Genomic DNA, 21,851 nt, shown 5'->3' on the forward strand with positions numbered 1-21,851 from the left:
GCAACCTCACCTCGTCCACATTCAACTCTACCCTTACTATGTGAATAATCAATCGAACCCACCTCTCATAAATTTCAACAGAGTCCTTGCCGCCGTCTCCTGATTCATTTCATCCCCCTCTTTCCAATTGGTTGGCTTTTCATCCGTCAGCACAGAGAGATCCACAGGCTCCGATAGATCAGTTGGCGCTAGCTGCGCCATCAAGGTGCTGAGTTTGATTCGGTCCTCAAGGCACTTTCTCCTATCTCTCAAAGATTCCCATGCTGCATCTGAATAGGGAACTCCGGCATTTTGGAATAGCGGAACCATGGCCTCAAAACAATCCAGTTTCGATAAGCTAGCTATATCCAAGGGCGACGACTTCTCAAAGTCCGAGAGCTGTTTGCTAAGAGCAAATTGCGCTAGAGCCAAGGGAGTACTTTCCCCGTTTTCACATTGCTGATTATATTCTGTATCGGGCAACCCTAAGTCCTCTCTATCACTTTCACTTAACTGATCTATGCGCATTGGGATTTCCGTATCAGCCCTATGAGCTAAAAGAGCAGTTACCATTTCTAGATTTCCTGCAACACTGGCTATACAAAGCGCAGTGCCTAGGATCGGGTGAACAGAGTTAATATGCTCTGCAGTATGGAAAGCTGTAAGAACCGCTTGAATAACCCTGGAAGAAACTTGAGACCTGTCGTTTATCACGTTGAAGGGACAAAGCGCGATGGTATGTAGGGCCGTGAGCTTTCGCTTCTTGTTGACTATGAAATCCACTTTAATGGCAGGCTGTTTATATTAGTTCCCATCAATATACTAGAAACTTGATAGAAATACTCACGTTATTAGAATTGGCATCTAGTTTCCGAAAGATATAAGCCAATGATTGCAAGGTGGCTTCCGTATGCATCAGAAGTAGTTCACCAAGGACAGTGACCCACTCTTCTTCTTTGTCAGACTGATACAATGCATTGATATCAGCACCGTTCTCCAGAAGCAGATCGGAGAGGTCGAAGTAGCGATTTTTGATCGCCAGCGCTAAACTTGATGGACTTCCATCTGGTAATGGTTCGATAGCCATCCCTGACCGGATAAGATACTCTGCTATAAAGGTTCCATTATGAGATGTTCGTGGACGGCTAGCAGATATCTGGAGCAAAGAGAACTGTCTTCCATTGTAACCGGTGCGTTTTACTCCCGTTCGTGCACCACGGTTGACTAGAAGTCGGAAAATGGCTTCATGGTTCATCAAAACTGCCTCCTCGATAGGTCGGTGGCCAGGAGAGCCGTTTGGACTATGTCCTAGCTCCAACAGTGCCTCCACAATATCGTAATTTCCTAGCTTCACTTCCTGACATAACTGCATACCCTCTATTAGTTTCCCGGAATCTAGACTTCTCCAATCCCGAAGTCTTTCGTGTCTTCGATGTAAGATCTGAAGCGTCTGAAGCATCCACTGCTGATAATTAGAACCGCAACGAACCAACCTGCTTTGTAAAGTAGTTGGATCAAATGGAGTTATTCGATTTTCATGAGCAGCTCGAAGCATGTCAATCTCGTCAAATATTGGCGTCTTTTCTAGAAGCACTTGGTCGATGAATAGGAGCAATACTTCCAGAATATGAGGAAGAGTAAGTACAGCCGCTAGCTCCGTGGGAGATTTGACATTAGTGTTGTTTTCATGTCCCACTTTGGCTAAGGGATTTGCGCCGAGTTCAAGGAGGACTCTTACAGCAGGAAGGCTCCTCATTAACACAGCCCTCCCTAGTGGTGTTGTTACAACGCCAAAATTGTCCTCCCAGTCAGCATTTATCATTCTAACGTCTTTTCGCATCGCACCACTGGCATGTTCTATATTAGCGCCGGCATCTACTAAGGCTTTTGCAAGAGGTCCCATTTCTTCAGGACTGAAGCTACAAAGCCAGTGCAAAGGAGCTTCTTCACCGTATTTTGTTCCCCCTCCATTGGCTCCGCATCCAACGAGATACATGGCACAGTCAAAGTGGCCACTGCGACAAGCACATGTAAGAGGTGATTCAGCCAAGGATTTATTTGGTAGGTCAATGCTGCACAAATACGTTTCAACCATGTACTTCAGCGCTCTCAATTTTCCGAGAATTGCAGCCAAATGTAGGAGACCGTGGCCCTTGTGGTTAACAAAAATTTTATCAAACTCAGATTCTTCGGCTGTTGTGAACTCTGTTTTCTTGTTCTTCCCGAAAAAATTCAAAAAAGGACGTGAAAGATTCTTCCGCAAACAGGAATTATATGTCGTTCCAAGTTCATCCTTGATCTGACCTTCAAGGATCGAAATATCATCCAGATCGTAGCATCGGCGTAATTTTCGAGGGACAAAGTGAGGCATTCCGACCCCACCAGCTACAGTTCTCCTGACCCAATCCGCCTCTGTCATCATACTTTCCCATCGTACCCGTTCATCTGTATTGGTTAGTTGCTCAATTATTTTTCTTCCGTCCTCAAGACAGTTTTGATGACCTCTTATAATGCCCCATCGAATGTACTCTTGTAGCTCATCCAGCGTAAGAGATATCGGTACAGAAAGCGCGGTACTAACGCGCAATAACCAAGCCATCGCCCAGTAGTCGACATCACCCTGGTCACCAGCATCGGCAGATTCCTGTAGCCAATGACACGCTTGTTTACCGTCAAATGTTACTCCAAATCCAGATAGGTAGCATTGAAACAGGTAATATGCAGCTTTCCATGGCTGTAGGCCATCAGAGGTTCCTGTTCTGTTTTTTCGAGCTGCCTCCCTGAAATCGTCGACAATCTGCTGCTGTTGAACCCAGTCAAGAATTTCCTTTAATTTCTCAGGTTCGAATAAAAATTCCCCTATATCTGGATGTGACAGCTTCTGTCGATAGCCCGGGGTATTTCTTTGGCAATCATAATCGTTACCTAAGTTCCCAAGAAAGAAGCCAATGTTGTCAGCGGTCATTCCGTGCGACCCCGGCGGTTCAGTACGCTCGATATCATCCCTCTCATCATTCGCAGCAGCGACTTTCTGAAGAAATGAATCTATTTTGTTAAGATGCATGCCTCTCAGTGCTGACTGTGCTCGAGAGAGACACCTATCCTTTGGTTCGACCAGGATTGTTTGCGCTAACACATACAAGATCAATTCCAGCGCGCGATCACTGATCCCATTGTTCGAAGAATAGCTCTGGACACTGCACACTGCTTTTAGAAGGATTTCATCGCTGAGTTTCAGCTCCTGGATTAATGTCTCAGAAGACTCCGTTGGCTTGGAATCTAGTCCCAACTCCGTTGCGATACTTTTTCCGTCGATAAAGGTTCTCCACACCAGCAGCCCGAAGGAGTAAACATCCGTCTGCTTTATTCCATCAGCAGAGAGTCGCTGTGAAGATTCGGGTGCCTGGTACGGGTAGGTTCCCATAGATAGACATGACAAGTCACGTTGGCCAATGTCCATTACCGCTCCACCAAAATCTGCCAGTTTTGCAGTGTATGGCTGGCCATCTGGTATGTCATAGTTGTTGGCAAAAATAAGGACATTTTCATGTTTCAGATCGCCATGGACGATTCCGCATGCGTGAAGAATTGCAAGCCCACGAGCAACATCATGGCAAAGTTTCTGTTTAATGGCAAACGGCAGCGGAGGATTGTAGACCTGGACATCACGAAATGAACCGAATGTGGCATATTCGATAATGATCTTTGGATATGCAGAGTCTGATTCAGCGGACGAGCCCCATCCGAATCCCAACAAATGGACAATGTTGGGATGGTATCGTAGCGGTTTATGCAACAGCGCACGCAGTTCAAGAGCTACATCGCTCCAATTGTTCCGTCTGTTGCTAGAACTCGTTTATCAGTTAATGTCTAGACTCAAGAAAACTTAAGGCTAAATAAATCATAACTACCAACCGTAATTGGGGCCTTTCCCGCACACTCTTTATCGCAATATATTGTCCCCATTTAGAGAATTGTTGAGACAAGGATACATCATGCTGATGAACTCCAGCTAGCCATTCAGCACGCTCTACGATGAAAGAAGCACCTGATCCAATTTTATGCCTGGATAACGATTTGATCCTGTTGTTGTCATCGACAAATATCGAGTTATCCGTGCGAAGTTCATTTTGTAAATACGAAGCATGGCATATGAAAGATGCAAGACTTCCCTGAGGCGACCATTCTGAGTCCTGCGAGGAGTTTGAATTGTGCGCCTCTGCCTCGGGTAGAGCAGGGTCGGGAGCCTCCGTAACCTCTGACTCGAAAGCAGATGGGTAGAGTAATGTTGTCATGATAGCCTCATGGAGTGTATCCAATTCATGTCACCAAGCACCAGCACATGAGATACCAGAAAATTGTTATCAGTTCCAGTCGTTCTTGTCATTTTCCCACTCAATGTTGAATTGGGAGCCCCCAGAATGCGGTTTTACCCCTCCAAAGTATTCAGCTTCGAGAGAATGCGCAAGTAAAGCCACTCCAAGCCCTCTCGCTTACGACCAGTCCAGCAGTCCAGCAGTGCAGGGGTTGCATACTGCGTACATGCCAGATACTATTGTGGCCACCCAGACCAGTGAAAGTCCTCGTACATGGATGCCCTCAATTTTCTTTTCTTTTCTTTTTTTTTCACCCGCGTGATAGAAATACGCACGGGTCTGGTCTGGCCAGCGTGAGGCACAAATAAGAGGTCTTGTTCGCGCTTGGCAGAGCCAAGGCTGAAGCGCATCCAGAGAGATGGACAGAGAACTTATCAAATGTTGACCATCTCCTGAAAATGTATGGAGGTTTGGATAAATGCAATTGAAGTGAGGTTGAACGTTTGATGTCGAATTAAGGTTGCCGGACCCTGATCCAGAGTTAACATCATTCATAATCAGCTACTATTTATCGCTTACATTTCGTCCCCATTGACAATGCTCGACCCAGGAGCCATCATTGCGTTAACTCTCCTCGCATATCAAGGGGCTGACCATGCATGGCATATATTCCAAGATGCCCTACACTACTCTTCAGACTCAGAAGACTTACTTCTCCAACTTGAACTTGAACGGTTCCGCTTCCAAACATGGGCAAAAAATGCAGGGCTCGCAGAGGGCGGGCTCTCTCCAGGCTTGCTTCCAATATATGAAATTGTGGAAAGAACACTACAAGTAATTGGTGAACTATTCAAAAATGCCGATGAGCTACGTGATAGGTATGGTCTCTGTGCCTCACGGTCGGAAGCGGTGGAGCTGGACAAGGTCAAGCGATTCATCAGCAAGATGAGAAAATCAATTCGAGCGAGTGGCATTAAACTCGATTCTGGAGCAGAAACTGAAGCAAGAAATGAAATTGAGCAGCCATGTGAACCTGAGGCAGGTCGGCCTATCGGACGGGCAAAACGCTTGCGATGGGCTGTTCAGGATAGGAAGCAGTTCCGGAAACTGATAGCCGATCTCGAATCATACGTTGCAAAGCTCAGCCAACTACTTTCGGAAACGCAGCAAAGATCTGTAATAGACGATCAGAAGAGAATTGATATTGTCTTTGTGGGGAATGCCAATGATGATGGGTCTCTTCAGTGGATCCGAGATGCTCTTGGACAAGAGCCACAAACTTCATCGATCCGTGCGTTGGTGGAGCGAAAAGCATTGGTTGATGGGCGGCCCGCAGGGCCACACTCCGGTCCAGCAGCTCTCATCCCTTTGATGATGACGGAATTTTCGACCCCTGCTGGATATCAGACGCAGAATCGTTTCGTGGCTAAAAGTATCCAGTCCGGCGACTATGTCCTTCTAGAAAAGAAGTCCTATGATAGCGATATATCCATGCAAGACAAGCACATTCTAACGATGAGAGTGAGCCGCCTCGTTCTCCTGTTAAGTGCAACCAAGTCTCCAGATTTTCAAACCTTACGAGCAATTGGGCTTATTCTCGATCCGACAAATCATTGCTGGTGGATAGTCTTTAAATTCCCAACAACGATCATACCAGCGATTATCCCGACCGCGGTCTCGATTCAACCAGTATCGCTTCTTTCTCTGCTGGAATCGAAGCTGCGACCATCACTGGAAACTCGCTTTCGCCTCGCCAACAAGCTTGCCATTACACTGTCTGAGCTCTATAGCAGCAGCTGGCTACACAAAAATATACGCAGCGAAAATATCATTTTCCCGGCCCTGTATGAAATGAAACCTATTCAGAAAAAGGAACAATGGCCGCTCGGCGCCGACTCTAGTCTGCTTTTATCACCACTAGTTGCAGGTTTCAATTACTCTCGACAAGAGACAGAGACACAAACAATCGACAAAAACCGGTTCCATGACGATATCAGGCCAGTGATCTACAGGCACCCGAACTACCAAGGTGATGCGGCCCAGGGATACCGGATTGATTACGATATCTACTCTTTTGGACTCGTGTTGGCAGAGATCGCGTGGTGGGTGCCTCTGTCGTCATTCCTAGATGCGAAGTTGTCCAATGATTCTGCATCATCGACAAAGAACCGTGTTTCAAACACTACAACTACAGCTCCAGCTACTAGCACCTCCGCTACTTCAGTTCAACTTTCCTCCACTATGAAACGGTTCCAGCAACCCGAAGCGCTGGAGCTGCAAAGACGTGTGACCTCGCGAGCGGACCGCGAGTTACCGTTTCGAGTTGGCACGGCATATTTTGATGTCGTGAAATGGTGCTTGGGCTTCGCTGATCGGCATAATGACGTCGACGGCACCATAGGCGGGAGAGCTACGGCTGATACCGTTGCTGCCACTACTGCAAGTGAGGGCTTTAATGATTGGCACCCAGCATTGGAGTTTTATAACCGGGTTGTTGTACCGCTCAAGCAGCTTGCCAACTGACTGATGCATGTTGATTACATGCATGTAGTTTTGATGATGTCACATCAAGGGGGTTTTCGGCGATGTATCGTAGCGTCGATGAGTTTGTAAACCCGCCCTACTTTTATGGTTCTTCCAAGTGTGCAGGGAAGCGAAGGATACAAGGTCGTCATTGATTGACTGGAAGTGTAGCGAGCTGATTGAGTAAAGGGGTTAGCTAGTAGATGCATCTGGGCGAAACTGACATTTTTGCTAGGATGTGATATATCGAATGGTTTGAGAAATTATTGGCCTTTAGATAACGTGCAAGTATTCCTATTTTGCGATTTTTTATTTGCTTGGTTTGTCAATCTGAGCTCGGGAAGTGGATTGGCGAATCCTTGTTGGTGATTATTGCTGATCATGGTTGTAACCCTGACGAGCGGAGTTTAGCGATCATGGCAAGGTTCACCCAACATCAATTATGCACTCAATCCCTCTCCATTCCCCCCGGAATTGCTGAACAAGTTCCATATATCTGAGACTCCACATAACCACTTCCGTCCGACAATATATGTACGCACTGCATTGTTGAGGGGAGGGGAACACAGACTTAAAACAGTAGACGGCGAAAACAAAAGCATCGAGAACGGGATATATGTAACGCTACAAGCTATGATATGAAATCAAAGAAGAAACAAACAAGCGAGAGAGCGCTCAGACATGTTTTGTTGGGAGATAACACTATGGGAACTAAAATTGAAAATGCGTGCCAAAGCGTCAAAAGCGAAATAAGTCCTTCGTAGACCTGTAGCGCAGTGACATACCCCCATAGCCAACACCAATGTTGCACCTAGAAATTCTGGATGGGATCAAGCACGAGTGGGCAATGTCCTTGAAGCTCTTAAGGAGCAGAGCATCCCTAAAAACGGGAAAAACGGCAATGACAAGGAGAAGGTGAGGCAAAGTGGCGTGATGTACCGCGGACGGTAACAGTGTTGGCAAATAAATTGGTGAGGACGTATCCAATTCCCATATTTTGCACATCAGACATCTCAGATGACATCATTCCCTCCAGGGACGCTCTTTCTTTCCATAGCTTTAATAGTGTCTTTGATGACTTCAAGATGAAGGCATCGAATTTTGCTTGTTGTGCGGACTGACCCGCGGCGAGCGGTCGGAATTCTTGTTCCGATCATTACCGTCTTTTCCATTTACAGACGGAAGCCTTTCGATCTGCCGCTGTGTATGCCGATGCATGATTCTGGAGTAATCCTCTAGCGGTGTCGGTGTATTGTGCCGCGAGTCGGAGTTCATGGTGGATGAGAGTGGGTCAGCTTGAGGATCGGGTGACTGCCCGTGACGCTCCGCCGACGCAGGACGCGATCCCGCGGTGGACAAGCGTCTATAATCCTGCATATGAAAAGAAAAAATGGATATTGACAAGGCGCAGGAGGGAGGGATACCAGATGCTGTTGGACGCGCGTTGTGTTATGTGAGACTTTTTTTCCATTTAGTAGGCAGAAGTGTATCAGGGGCGAGTACCCCAAGGTCAATAAGAGAAATATAAACATGAATCACTTCAAGCAAACAAGCAAACTATCGCAGATGGTTACTGTTATGGAGGCTGAAAAGCAGAAAAGCAAAGAAAAAGAAAAAAGAAAATATCATCACAGGAATTTTGATATGAGCGTGCATTTTCAAGAATCAGGTATCAAATGGGAGAAAATATGTAGAGCAAGCTTCATGGGACTAAACAAAGTGTGCATCAATGTTGGAGTAAGACCGCTAATAGAAGCAGGTCTAGCAAGAAGTTGGTTATTGAACTGCTTGAGCCACTGGAAATCAGAGACAAACACATCAACGAAATGCTGTGGTGGCGTAGGAAAAAAAGGGAAAGGAAAGGAAGAGTGATATCACTCCAGCTCGAATGGGAAAACCGGAACAATACAGCCACTGAACCACGGCGGGAAGATTGGGGGACAAGTACCTACATAGATCTCTGCGACGTTGAAGGTGAAAAAGTTGTGGCAAACAACTTACCGCGCGACGCTGTTGAGAAGGGAACGTGTGAAGCGGGACTGATCCAGAAAACAATGAAAAACCACCTAGGTTTTGGGAGTTATATGTGAGGAAATAAAGTATTCATGAAGTTATGTCGTCACTGACGGGGCGATGATGATATAGTTTGATAATCCAGCCCCAGCAAACCAACATAACGGTTTCCGCTAGGCAAATTTAATAATTTCTCGAGCGGGAGTGCAGCCACTCACCCCACCATACTTCGTATTCGTACATAGGCACGATATTCTCAAGGCTAAACAAGGTTGAATTGTCAATGCCAGTCAATGGCCGGAGCATTTAAACCCGCGAAGCCTGGTCTGATAATCCTCTGGCCAGGTGGGGAGATGGCCTATCAAAAACCTCCACATGTATGACGTCCAGGAACAAAGTATGCATCACAATCGATGGAATTTCCTGTTGTTTGCGTCTTTCATCGACCATGAAAAGGCCTAGTGGGCGATTATGGGGAGTCGCGGAACTCGCCATATGGTGGATATAGCTCCATATCGGGTCTAGTGAAGAACTTGTAACCCACAGTAGAGATGCCTCAAGTCTATTGTAATTATAGTAAACAACCCTGAGCAAACGGAGGTACTTGATCCCTACACGGAGAAGATTAGCCGCTTGCACGATTCTCAAGTGTCCACCTCAATGACAACGGGAGCATATACAAAATATATCATGTAATCAAGAAAGTATAGTTAATTAATTATGTAGTTTAACTAATCGGTGGGCTGTATCTGGCCAGGACGCTTTGCAAAACATGATCTCGGGGAAACTTGAGGCCAAACAGAGGTCGCGAAGTCAATGAGGTCATGGGCATCATCATTGCCATAAATATCACGTGATTGGCTACTTGACACTTTGCTCGAAGCTGATGAAATTGTCCGCAAGAAACCCTGACCCATTTTCCACGAGCGGATGCGCAATGCTAGCAATTATCAAGGAACCAGCCTGCCTTGCACCGCAATTTTAAAAATAAATTAAAGTGACCAATACTTCACTCAAATATAACAGGAATTCACATCAGACAGAGATAAAATTGTATAAAAGCCCTGTAAACGAGACTCCCAGCGGGTTATATAACGCGTGCAAATAGAAATACCAATAATATATGAACATGAACAACTTTATTCTCATTTATGCCATAAATTAATATAAGAAAAGCCCATGTCATCCGATCGCTGAACGAAAAAAAAACTAAAACCCAATTCAAACAAGAGAGAAAGATCCCGGCCGATGACCACCTTATCATACGTAGCCTAAAGAAAGAGAAACATATCGAGCATCAGCAAACCTGTATCCGGCAAAGAAATAATCACGACCCACAGCTTAGGGAACTTAATCTCAAAGCCGTGAAAGAAATAAGAAGAAGCAGTGGAAGAGAATGTATACCTTTCCTCGCACCCTGGAAGAAGAACCGAACAATAAACACCTGCAGCCCAGCCATTGTCATCATCATCATGCCCTCGATAAGGCTGAAATTGAAAATCCGCTGCTCAGTACTGCGCACAGTGCTGAAATTGCGATTTTCGCGCGTCCGGAAGTACTTCTGGTTACGGCTGATTGTTGACAGCTGAGCTGAGATCTTGAAAATGGATTCTTCGACTGCAGACGCTTGTTCGGGAGGTGCTCCTTGTTTCGAAGGGAGTTGGGCCTTTATTTCGTTTTCGACCTGTAAGTGGAGAAAAGAAGCATATGAAGATTAGATAAAACAAGATCCAGCACATTATTATACGGGGGTAAAGGTGGGAGGTGCGGAGAACAAAAAGCATACCGCAATCTCAAAATCTACCATCTTTTCCGCAAACGTAGACATCTCATTGTCAAAGCAGAAGCGGTACTCGCCTACAGTCTCGGCGTTGAAGACGAAATCACCCTGTCTCTCTCTGTGCCCGTCGACGATTACCTTCTCATCGGGACCCACGATTGAGTAATCGACATCGAAAGAGCCACCCGATTGGACCTGCCAAAATATAACACAGAATTCAGCCGCCGTTCCCATACGCTGATGCTGCGAGGAGCAACGACAAGCGATTCAACCCAGCGATCGCAATTGGCCCCTTATATCAAAATCCATTAGAGTAATCAGATATACTAACCGCAAAATAAAATGCAATCTTCGCTGGCGGAGAATCTACATATGAGTAGAAGCAGGCCTTCTCACTCGCATCAAGCAAATATGTGAGTGCGGTCGCGGACACGAGGGTGAGCCCATGGGCCAGCGAGCCCAGCACAACTGTACGTAGCCGCATTGTTCAAGTTCCAATGGGCCGGGGCTTAATGTGATATTGTGGATTTGAGAGCGAGATATTGTTGCAAAAAGGGGAGGATGATGCTGGGTCGACAGCTACCCTGAATTTGACAATGTTGTCTCCTTTGGCCTATTTGGCCGGAACAGGGGCTGTATTTGCATTGTTTGCATCACTAACCAACTAGGTAACGCCAAGCTTTGTGATGAAAGATCCTAGTGGCAAATGCTTTTCTTGATAGCTAACTCCAGTACCCGTTGAGGCCATATATTGGCGATCCCCATTACGTTTCTACCACACCATGATTGTGGTCGGGGTTGCCAATATTTATGGTCTAGCACTATACCTTCAACATAGCTTTTCTTATCCAGGTATGGGCAGAAAGAAATTTGATGAAAAATGAAGAAAAAACAAGCACAACGAACTAGAAGCGGTGAAAATCGATATATAACCCATTTGCTCCCCTATCCTCCATTGCCAACTTCCTAAATATCTGTACATGTATTTTTAACTCCGTGTGGGAGGTAAGAAGGTAAACCTTTGTTTAAATTAGGATGCTGGCAAAATGCAATCCAGCAGCTTCTCTGTTTTTGTTTGAAAGAGAAAAGAGAAAAGAAAGAAAAAAGAAAAGTAACAAAAATTGGTAGTTGACTAGTTCCGTATCGCAACGAAGCAGAAAAGGAAAAACAATGTCGAGATATGGAAGGAAAGACAAGATGAAGAAGTATAGAGATAGAGATAAAGATAAAAATAAAAATAAAAATAAAACGAATACCATTGATGATCAAGTTAAACCGCCATAGACCGTAAGAAAGAGAAGGATATGAAAGGATATGAAAGAACATTAAAACGCCTGGCCTCTTCAATTATGCATCTATCGAATAAAGAAACTTTCGCTTCTCCAGAAGCTTCTGTTCTTATTTACATGATCCAGTCCGAGCACATCTTGTGGCTCGGTGGCTAAATCGGCGAGAACGTCATCTGGAAAATAACCGTGAAACAAAGTTAGTGACCACAGAATGAGAACACCCTAGACCTGGTAGTTCAAAACCTATTGGGGAAATATGAGGAAACGAATTTCCAAAGGAAAGTACGTACCATCTTCAATGTATCTTGGGGTACAGAACCCTTGACGTAAAGCCATGGCAAACTTGATTTTCTCAAACTGCTTGCCTCGAATTCCTGTTCGTTTCGAGAGCCGTTCCTTGGTCTCCTTGAAGATCTCGCCCTATAGTTTAGAATATGAATTAGCAATGCACATTCCCTCTGTGAGACAGGGGGTTATGGAGTAGTAGTAGTAGTGGTAGTTAGACATTGAAAAACAATATATATACGAACCGGTTTCACAACAAATCTAAAAGGAACTCCATGTGGCTTATTGGGCTCCTTATCAAAATTGAAGCAATCAATTTTGAATTCACCTTCTTGCATGTCAAGTTCCTCCTGTGGTATCCGCTCGATATAGAGAGTAACATAGTCCGAGAGGCTGAGAATGCTATAGTTTTCGGGGATCTCTTTGTAAACTTTTCCGCCATAGACCTCATAACAACGCAGATTTTTGGACGTCTCTTCATCGAGGTTAGCCCTCTTCCGGAAGCTTAATAGTAGATCACCAATATTGCCGCTCTTAGAAACAAGAACGTCAAATGGTTGCTGTAGCAGTAGATCCTGTTAGACGGCCAGAACATTATCAACTGAAGTGGGGTAAGCGAACCTCTTTGGAAATGCCATCCGGAAGCCAAGTGACCTTTATTATCTTCTTCGTTTCATATTCGCTTAAACTGGTTTCCAAAATTTCGTAATAAAGGGCGTCTGGTCGATGCGCAGCATACCCGTAAGCGGAATACTGGCTGGTGAGAATCTGCTGGAGATTTTGGGTCGCATTCCGTTTGATGAACGGCTTAGGTTTTCCACTATTCTGGAGTACAGGTGCAAATCGTATATGAGTCGGATCGACATTCAAATGTTCACCAACTTTCGTTGTCCATTGCTCGTATGTCATCTTGCGGCTGAGTGTCAGATCGAAAGTTTCGCTATCATCTGGCTTTAGGGGAGCAAATTTGACTGAGATACGGTTGAGGAGGTAATCGTAGTATTGCCTCGCATCTGTATAAAGGACAGTAGGAGGGAGTCTACAAGCAGGATTAGTTGCTAATACCAAGGAAAACAGGAGAAATGAACATTTGAGGTATTTCATACTCAGAATCGTTGACTTGGCGTTGGAAGCAGATGATATCCCCATCTTGTATTTCCGACTGTTGGAACGTCTGTTTAGATTTCATTGGCTCAATCATGGAGTGTTTGATTTCCTAGTTGTTGTGGTAAGTTGCGAGCCGTAGAATGTGCTGGGGAAATTAAATACATACCTCATATAATATGAATGGGGTTCCTGCAGGCCAATTCATAATCTCCAGTATTGGCCCGGCCAGTTCTGATACTTTAGAGTGCTTTCGAACAAAAGCATGACCTACTCCAGTGAGAGTTTGCTGGAGAACATCAAAGTGTTTCAGGAAAACGAGGCTCGTCGCGTTATTGCCTGAGGTTTCTGGCCAGGTTACTTTCCCATCCGTACCTGTTTCTCCTACCTCGACAAATAGCCGGAACTGATTTCCCTTGGTACCAAACCGAGTAAACGCCTCCTCAACAGACATTTCGAGATCTTTCAGGGGCTGATCAGGACGTGTTGTTTTATTTTGACGATTCACCATCACCCATAGCCTCACTTGATCTGGTGTCAATCCCTTTTCTTCCGCGATCTCGGCCGCAAACTCGCCAACTTTCTTAGCCCTAAGGACGCGGTGTATTTTCGCAGCTGCGGGATTGTCAGGTTCCAAATCTAAGCTGGTCAAATCAAATCCGTGATGAGACTTGAAGGACTCATCGGTTAACAATCCAACGTTCATATAAAGATGTTGTTCCTCCCGCTCCTTTTTCTTCCGCGCTAACTCAGCACGTTCCTCATTGAGACGCTTTTCTATTATGATTCAGATGGGTTAGCAGTCAGCGCCTATGTATTTATTAAACGCAATACACAATGGAATGACGTACCGAGGTGTGCAGGAATGTCATCTTTCTTCAAACTAACAAGTACATCATCCACGCGAGATTTCCTGATATAAACCAGCATGTATGCGTTCATTGATCGTTTCGTGGAGAAGCCTCGCATGTATGGTTGTCTAACCCCGGCTGTTCCGTTTGCGAGGTTGGGATATTCCCCACCAAAATTTTCCTCCAGAGTTTCCTTCATGGTTGCGCGAATAACCTTGTCGTCGTCAAATCTATAGAATAAACTGTCCTTAGTTGGTCGCAGATATGCATAATAGTGCCCAGCATTGAAGTCACCGCTATGCACAAGAACGCCGTGTAATTGATAGATCCAAGGTTCTGATTTATCTGCATCCTCGGAAAGATACGGTGCCGCGTCAAACTCTTCTGGAAACTCGAGTCTGTCGTTGATTTTCATCATAGCGTCTCGGTTGATGTCATATTCGAATCGTTTGAGATGAAGGTGAAGAACAGGAGGGAAACTCTCAAATATCACGCCCTTTTTCGCCTCCTGTAGTTTGTATGGTTCCCCAGCATCATACTTGTTCTCTCCCTCTAAGGTTTCCACCTGGATGTAATCTTTGAAACTGTCATCCAGCGTCCGATTCCCTCGAACGTTCAGTTGGATATCCCAAAAGTCCTCTATCCTGGACGACTCGTAGTCAACGTGAATGCAGGATATATATGTCTTTGTCTTTCCAACGAAAAGAGAGGGAAGTGCTTTTTCGGCAGGAGTGCCTTTCATCTGTCCTTCGAGTTTGTCCATTAATAACCTGGAAAGTTCTTGGACATCCTGTTGTTCAAAAGTATGTCTCGATTCCCAGCCAAAGGAGGACGTGAGTTCGGCTGTCGACACTGGAAGATCGCTAGTTTGCAGATGGTAAAATAGTCGCTGAAGGGTCCACGCGGAATTTGACCTATTGGCATCGTGTTCTGTGGGTATTTGATATACGGCCTACCACTTTGTATTTAGCAGCTGTTGTGAGCACGGAAGGAGATGGAGCCTCACCTTTCGGAACGAGTTTGTAAAAAATAGAGACTGTAGTAATGAATTTAGATAGCAGGTGGCACCCTGGTTTCTGAGCCCTACCATCCCAGTTTCTTTCTTCGAATCGTAACTACGGCGGTCTATTAGCTTAGTAAGGTCTAAGTAGTATGACACGATATACAGACTTTTGGAAACTATGCCATAAAACTCCTGTTGGATCCTTCACAACGCGGACATATGCGGTAACGTTGGCGGCTTCATTCTCTACCAACGGAGTACCTTTATCATTGATGGATTGCTGGAATAATTTCCGCAGTTCGCAAAACCGTGTAAAACCCCAGTCGGCCTCATCCGCATTAAAGCGGTGGTGTGCGACTATGGAGCCGGGAAGTCAGCCAGGATCCAGTAAGTACTATATATCCTATTTCGGTGATAGAAAAAGGGCTGCATACCATGGGTGATATATAGCGAAGGGTCATTTTTATTCCAGAGAACCAAAGCAAATTGTACACAAGCATACCAACCATCCGGAGGTGACTTCTCGAAGCCGTGTTCGAGGTAGAAGGACGCATGTTCGACACCGTTCCCGAATGGGAAAAACAGGACGCGCCTATATATTTCGGGGTTAGAGGGCAAGCTTTCACTTTGCGAACGATTGCATAACGGGCTGGGACCTGGAAGTATCAGGAAAACCCACCATGGAGCTCCTCCGCATTCAAAAACCGGACCGTGCTCCTTCCGCCGCAACTTTGTCCAGTTCTCGATGTTCCATGTATGATACGTCTGCGCTTCTGTTTCCAAATCCGGATTCTCAGGAAGCACCTTTGCCATCATCGCCTCAACTGCAAACAGAATGAATTGTTAGAACGTAAACCAACCCAAAGAACACCACACCACATCATATAATCTATTATGGTAGATAGGGCGTAGCTGGCAGCCGGCGGTGGACGGTGGATAATGGGCGGCGGTGGACCAGAGGTGAGAGCAATGTCAGGCGGGGCATCGCAATCGATAAGGAACCATAATACAGAAACGGGGATACCGATAACTCGTATTGCCAGAGCAGAAACAAACAAGTAAAGAAAGAGGAGGTGGAATAGGGTCAAGGACATACAGTCGGTAGCCAGAGGCTCCGGTTCGGGCTCACTGGCGGAGCCAGGTGGAGAGACGACGACGACATCAGAACGGTCATTGCCGTACTGGTCGTAGTCATCGACAACCATATCATTATCCGTAAGCTGCAGATTACCCATTAAAGAGGGCATGTCAGCTGCATTCCCATCGCGGTCAGCCATAGTGGCTACGGTTGGCCGTTGAAGGGGAAAGTTGGGGCACCACATGTGTGTAGTTTTGAGCGAAGAATTCGTTTGACCGCACTCACATTGTCCATTTGCTAGCAGTATATGGCCGGGGCAATGGCGGGAAGCAGCTCTCTGCCTCGTAGTCCCCAAAATTCAAGACACGGAATCAAAGAAACCGACGGGTAGGCACTTGTGTTGTCAGCAAATGTCGATGGTGCACCGAGTTCGAGTGTGGAGAGTAGTTTGGTGTAGTTGGCGTAATGACTTTTTTTGTTCTCTAGCTCACTCTTTTAACTCATCGTTTGAGCGTCACAGGGCTGAGTGGCGGGACTTTCGGTCCTGAGAAGTCTATTGTGATCTAGTTATCCTGTTCAATCGGTCCAACCGAACACTTGTGAACGGTACCAGTATTTCTCTGCATAGCTTATTCGACTTCATCAGCTTTGTGCTATTTTTCTACCTGGAAACAAGGCCGTTGCGGGTGGACACACTACGGTTCTGCCAACAACATTCAATCACCGATATCCAGGAGCATGATAAGATATATTCTCGATATTCTCAATATTTTTCAAGATATATATACCAGCGAAACGGCCCTACCGCCAACATTAACTGTGTATGTGCTGGTAAGTGAGTGCTACAGCGGTGGACCGGTGAGCATCCGCGAAGGATATTTGTCCTCTAGTTACTGTCCATTAAACATCGCCTTGTTTAGCTCAAGTGTCGAGCGTCAAGCTTCTATTAACTTAGCACATAGTTATCTCTTATTCGAAAACAGAATATATCTTGGTTTGGTCAGTTTTTCACCACATACTCTGTCTGGGTGTATCCAACTGCGGTGCAACATTTACCATAACTATGTCAAAGCCAACTGAGATTAGTTACAGCCACGATGAGGTCTCATTCATTTAAGTTGCCTTGATTCAATGCTTGCAACACACATATCACCAATAGAAACTTTGATGGAGGAGTTGGAGTGACTGCTTTGCACTGAAAACCAAATGATCGGGCCATAGCATCCATTCAGCAAAGCATGGATTCAACCTGCGTCATCTATCCTCATTCATCGTAGCGAGGTTTCCCAGATCTGACAAAGACGTGAAACAGCATGATATCCTGCAAGTCTTCACAGCATTTACCTGAATCTGCACATATAACGACATCCGCCTGGCAGAATAAGCCTCAGACCTTCTGTCATTCCACAATTGGTAGGTCGTCTCGGAGATTGATGAAGAGGGCCAAAACCAGTATTGAAAAGAGAGTAAAATCTAGAACAAAAGAATAGTGAGAACGAAGAGGGTTCAGGATCGAAGATTGCAAGCAAGATAAACATGCTTCATAAATATTGCAAAGATGGATCCCACTACCTTGAGACGAGATCTGTTTGAGGCCTTACTCCCCATTCATTGTCAAGAATTCCCAGTCAGAATTCATCAATATTTAGGGCCGAGATGATGAAAGTTTGCCTTCGCGTATGACCACCAGACCCATTCTCGAGGTGTTCCTTTGTGTAGATGATTCACGGAGGAACTTTGTAAGGGGTATTTTGTGCTTTGTCTACATAAGGAGATTTTCCGCCTATCCCAATTGATACCAGGAGAAAAGCAGCTGAATCGGAACTACTATGAAGTTAGCAACGAAGAATCAAGCTTGGCTGACCATAGGCTTCCTTGCCCATCAAGCCTCTTGGGCTCCAGCGTTTGCAAAATCCGTCCCCCAAGTATTGATAGTGGCACGTCTTCTCCAACAAGAGACACGGGGTATCTTAACCTGATTCTTTACACTATCTCCTTCTATTTCACGCTAAAACTCGTGATTGGAGCTGCAGATGTCTGCCAGAACTCCATGTTGTGTCGTCCTTTCCCGTGTCAAACTGGAATCAATATGCGTTGTGGATGTTTCCGTCAATACATCGACTTTATAACCATACTGCATTGTTGCTGAGCAACTAGATAAGACTGGTAGAAATTCTGCTAGGCCAAAGCAACGACAACCTACAGCTACAGCTACATCATACGACGCTGCAAAACGCCCCTGCTTCCGAAAGTTCCATGCTGCGGCTGGACCAGGAATTCCGGCTTAATGCCGGTAAAATGGGCCCCAGGTATTTCATTTCTCTGCCAACTTGAGAGCGGACTTGAAATTTCAGCGATATACAAACCCCAGAGATTAATATGGGTACATGCTCTATGCATTGATCAGGACAGTCGCCAAGTGCGCTCACATTGGGTATGCGATGTGGGACATCTATCGAAATGCCAACAGGTGCTAATTTTAATCCGAGAAGAGAAGAAATATACAGCTACATCATTTGAGATCATGCCTGGATTGACAGAGCATCGGGAACCAGCTATCAAATTCGTCTAAAGCGCTTGTGGAACTCCATTATTCGATGTATTCACTCGGCCGTACTTCAGACAGACGTGGATCATACGAGAGTTAATTGTCCTCAAAAACAGCCTTTGCGATATGTGGAGGCAGGAAGGCCGACTGGAATGCTTCCGCGGGGCTGCAAACCACATTATTCAAGTTGAGCTACACCAAGACCATCTATCCTACCATGCACAATATTCTGTTCACCCAACGTGCAAACTAGGTAGAGTTCTGGACATTGACATTCTTATATTCGATTGAAACAAATGGAGCGTAGCCTAACGGCTTCGTAAAGGGTGTATGGTTAGAAATTAACAATAACAAATAACAAATAATAAATAATAAATAATAAAAACAAAAACACAACACAGCAAACCAAAACGAAGAGCGGGTCAAACTCCTAAGCTCAAACTCCAAGTCCGCTAGTATGCCAACCATGGTATGTCTATCGAGAATAATCAATCCCTTTCATATTTCCAGTTGCCCAACCAATTACAGCGCCCAACATACCACCTGGAAAAAAGTCGTTAATTTCGGTTATTTGCTTTCTCCGCAATCGGAGACTTCAAATACTTGGGCCCAAATTCCAGGACAATCCACTGGCAGAACGCCGTCCAATCGGCTTCCCAAGTATTAAACGCATCAGCCTGCTGCTTCGGATCCATGCACGAATGTTCAATGCTCCATTCGGCCAGAATGCGACAACCATGGAGCGTGATGGAGTCGATGTGTAGGATGGTTTGATAAAAATCGTGAGAAAGTGAAGAGCTTATCAATTACGAAGGGAATATTTGTGTTAGCCACCACACCATCCACACGCACAACCATTGGAGGTGAAACTACCAGGGAAAAATAGATGAACAAATGGAATATAAACACCTCAAGAACTTACCTGAAATACGCTGGATTATCACTATTAATCGTGCAGGGTACCGCATTTGCTAGAAGGATTGGTAACACATGATTCTTCATGGATGGGCACAGATGCAGGATCTCATTGGAGATAGGGCAGATCTCCAGCGCAATTCCGCGCTCTCGGCACATTTGCATGAGTAGTGGGTGCTGGGGGATCGCGAAACCGTGGCCGATGCGCTTGGAGTCAAGAAGAATGGCATCGTAAAGGTTGTTGTCTGTTGGACCCTGACTCTCTAGGGTTTCTCCTGCGTGGAAGATAAACGGGATATCCAAACCGAGGTTGGTGCAGGTGGCTCTAAATTGCAGGAGTAAGGGGAGATAGTCGCGGATTTGGTTGCCGCGGCCTTCGCAGCCGACCATATCGAATCCTGAAAAGTGATGATGATGTTTTAGTTAGGTTCACTGCAAAATGAATAACGAGAGGCCCTTCATTTACCAGGGTTAGACAGGTGAATATCACGAACCGCAGATCAATTCTGGAAATTCTTGTTTTAAGGAGATGCAATCGTCGAGACACCAGGTCATTTCTTCGCTTTTGATAGAGCGGGGAGCACAGTAGATTACTTTTAGTCCTTTGAAGCGGCTAGCACCGTTTCCACCGGCATCGAGTTGCTTGATTGTGGCATTGACTTCGTCCCGGATGATCTGCATCCAGGAGCGGTGATCTAATTGTCTCTCACCGTCATCGCTGACGATATATTTGTCGAAGAAGTTTGGTCGGACTTCGGCGTACATAATGTTGTCTTCGACGAAGCTGTGAATAGCTTTGCCGATGTAGTTTCGGAAAGCGGATTCATAATTAAACAGCCCCTTCATCATCTGTGTGCGGCGGTTAAATAGATCCCAAACCCTAGGTATTTATTTAGTAAGACGATATTACCTGATCGAATAAAGGGGTAAAATAAAGTTGTTATCATACTCCTCTAAGTTTTGGTCAATCGCGTGCGCATCCTCCAGCGAAATAAGCAGTTTCTTCACCAACCATTCCTCCGCCTGTTCCCTGCCGCCAGGAAAATCCTCGAGAAATTTGGAATATCTCATCCAAGCTAGAGGTTCGTAATTTGGGTCGAAAATGTCTGCTCCCTCGGTCGAATCTTGCAGCACAGAAAATGTTATTGCAGCATCATTTAAATTGTCATGCACATTCAGAGACCGAGTGCTCCGAATGAACATGCATTTGACATTGCGCGCCTGAGCGACAAGGAACGAAGGGTGGAGAACGGTGTTGAAATGGCAGTGCAGATGCGCTCCCTTTGGCAACTTTCTGGCTACTCGCATCAAGTCACTACCGCGGTTGATCAGGTCAACATTTGCGAGGAAATGGTCTGAGGCGCCGGCTTTGAGGTATCTACTCCGTTCCTCGTCGCGGATAGCCTGCACAACTGAGGCTGCATCATTTTCGATCTTCGGTGCTTTGTCAACTGCGTCGGCATCGAAGGCTAGTTCGAGCTCTTGCTTCCACAGCTTGTCGCGGGCCTTGTTATACCGGGCTATTAGTGACTGGGCGATGGAAGTTGAACTTCCCGTAGCGGATTGGTTGTCGCTCTGGGATTTCTCCTGATTGGAGAATGATGCCAGTGCCCATCGGAACTTGACCATTTTTTTCTTTATTTTCCTGGGGGTGAGATCTTCGATGTGTTGTAGATTTCCAATCCTACGCCGTCGCTTTTCCCTTCGATGTTCGTTGTCCATCCAACACAACTTTGCGAACTGTGCGCATCAGGGAAATATATATAAAACAAAGGTGGGCATCGAATGCCCAGTGAGGCGGTGCTTTCTATCCATTTACCGAAAATAATTTTTACTCAGTTTGTTCCAACTCCCGGCTGGCGTTTTTGGGGGATTCTTCCTTTGTCTTGCGTGATGGCAGATTCCCGTCACCAGCGGCCAAATTGTCAACAATCCACGGCGGATTTCAAGAAGTGGCTGATTCCAATCGAGATCCGAAGATTCTTCCCATTTCGAGAACGGGCTGACCCGCATCATATAAAACAAGAGCTTGAGTCAAATCCAAAACTTGGGCCATAAACGTGTGGCTGTGAAGATTTCTAGCGTACCCTGGCATCCCTTTATCTTCAACGATTGGCCTTTGTTCACGGCCCGTTGGACCACTAAACCAGCCACCGCCAGGGGTTCC

At 45.6% G+C, this 21,851-nt stretch overlaps 7 protein-coding genes across 7 annotated transcripts; 2 read left to right on the forward strand and 5 right to left on the reverse strand.

Moving 5' to 3' along the window:
- Positions 1-48: 48 nt before the first annotated feature.
- Positions 49-4,274, reverse strand: HCBG_06476 (serine/threonine-protein kinase; the record flags this gene model as incomplete). Its single annotated transcript, XM_045433525.1, has 4 exons — positions 49-774; positions 827-1,336; positions 1,469-3,824; positions 3,895-4,274. The coding sequence occupies 4 exons, from the start codon at positions 4,272-4,274 to the stop codon at positions 49-51; spliced, it is 3,972 nt and encodes a 1,323-aa protein (XP_045285838.1).
- Positions 4,275-4,892: 618 nt separating this feature from the next.
- Positions 4,893-6,818, forward strand: HCBG_06477 (uncharacterized protein; the record flags this gene model as incomplete). The annotated part of the gene is made up of 1 exon (XM_045433526.1): positions 4,893-6,818. The coding sequence occupies one exon, from the start codon at positions 4,893-4,895 to the stop codon at positions 6,816-6,818; it is 1,926 nt and encodes a 641-aa protein (XP_045285839.1).
- Positions 6,819-7,417: 599 nt separating this feature from the next.
- On the reverse strand, positions 7,418-8,174 carry HCBG_06478 (uncharacterized protein; the record flags this gene model as incomplete). Its single annotated transcript, XM_045433527.1, has 1 exon — positions 7,418-8,174. The coding sequence occupies one exon, from the start codon at positions 8,091-8,093 to the stop codon at positions 7,899-7,901; it is 195 nt and encodes a 64-aa protein (XP_045285840.1).
- Positions 8,175-10,091: 1,917 nt separating this feature from the next.
- On the reverse strand, positions 10,092-11,095 carry HCBG_06479 (uncharacterized protein; the record flags this gene model as incomplete). The annotated part of the gene is made up of 4 exons (XM_045433528.1): positions 10,092-10,102; positions 10,236-10,515; positions 10,618-10,806; positions 10,943-11,095. The coding sequence occupies 4 exons, from the start codon at positions 11,093-11,095 to the stop codon at positions 10,092-10,094; spliced, it is 633 nt and encodes a 210-aa protein (XP_045285841.1).
- A 438-nt stretch (positions 11,096-11,533) lies between these two features.
- Positions 11,534-16,420, reverse strand: HCBG_06480 (ubiquitin carboxyl-terminal hydrolase; the record flags this gene model as incomplete). Its single annotated transcript, XM_045433529.1, has 11 exons — positions 11,534-12,073; positions 12,191-12,320; positions 12,431-12,760; positions 12,807-13,224; positions 13,292-13,401; positions 13,459-14,066; positions 14,141-15,054; positions 15,228-15,255; positions 15,578-15,967; positions 16,015-16,173; positions 16,240-16,420. The coding sequence occupies 11 exons, from the start codon at positions 16,418-16,420 to the stop codon at positions 11,967-11,969; spliced, it is 3,375 nt and encodes a 1,124-aa protein (XP_045285842.1).
- A 1,359-nt stretch (positions 16,421-17,779) lies between these two features.
- HCBG_06481 (uncharacterized protein) lies at positions 17,780-19,060 on the forward strand (the record flags this gene model as incomplete). Its single annotated transcript, XM_045433530.1, has 6 exons — positions 17,780-17,848; positions 17,871-17,960; positions 17,993-18,256; positions 18,379-18,530; positions 18,629-18,691; positions 18,796-19,060. 6 exons carry the CDS (start codon positions 17,780-17,782, stop codon positions 19,058-19,060), a joined length of 903 nt encoding a protein of 300 aa, XP_045285843.1.
- Positions 19,061-19,326: 266 nt separating this feature from the next.
- HCBG_06482 (cat eye syndrome critical region protein 1) lies at positions 19,327-21,406 on the reverse strand (the record flags this gene model as incomplete). The annotated part of the gene is made up of 4 exons (XM_045433531.1): positions 19,327-19,567; positions 19,692-20,082; positions 20,374-20,564; positions 20,634-21,406. 4 exons carry the CDS (start codon positions 21,404-21,406, stop codon positions 19,327-19,329), a joined length of 1,596 nt encoding a protein of 531 aa, XP_045285844.1.
- Positions 21,407-21,851: the final 445 nt, after the last annotated feature.

The sequence above is a fragment of the Histoplasma capsulatum genome (genome assembly GCF_000150115.1).
Source record: "Histoplasma capsulatum G186AR genomic scaffold supercont2.9, whole genome shotgun sequence".
Classification (NCBI taxonomy): domain Eukaryota; kingdom Fungi; phylum Ascomycota; class Eurotiomycetes; order Onygenales; family Ajellomycetaceae; genus Histoplasma; species Histoplasma capsulatum.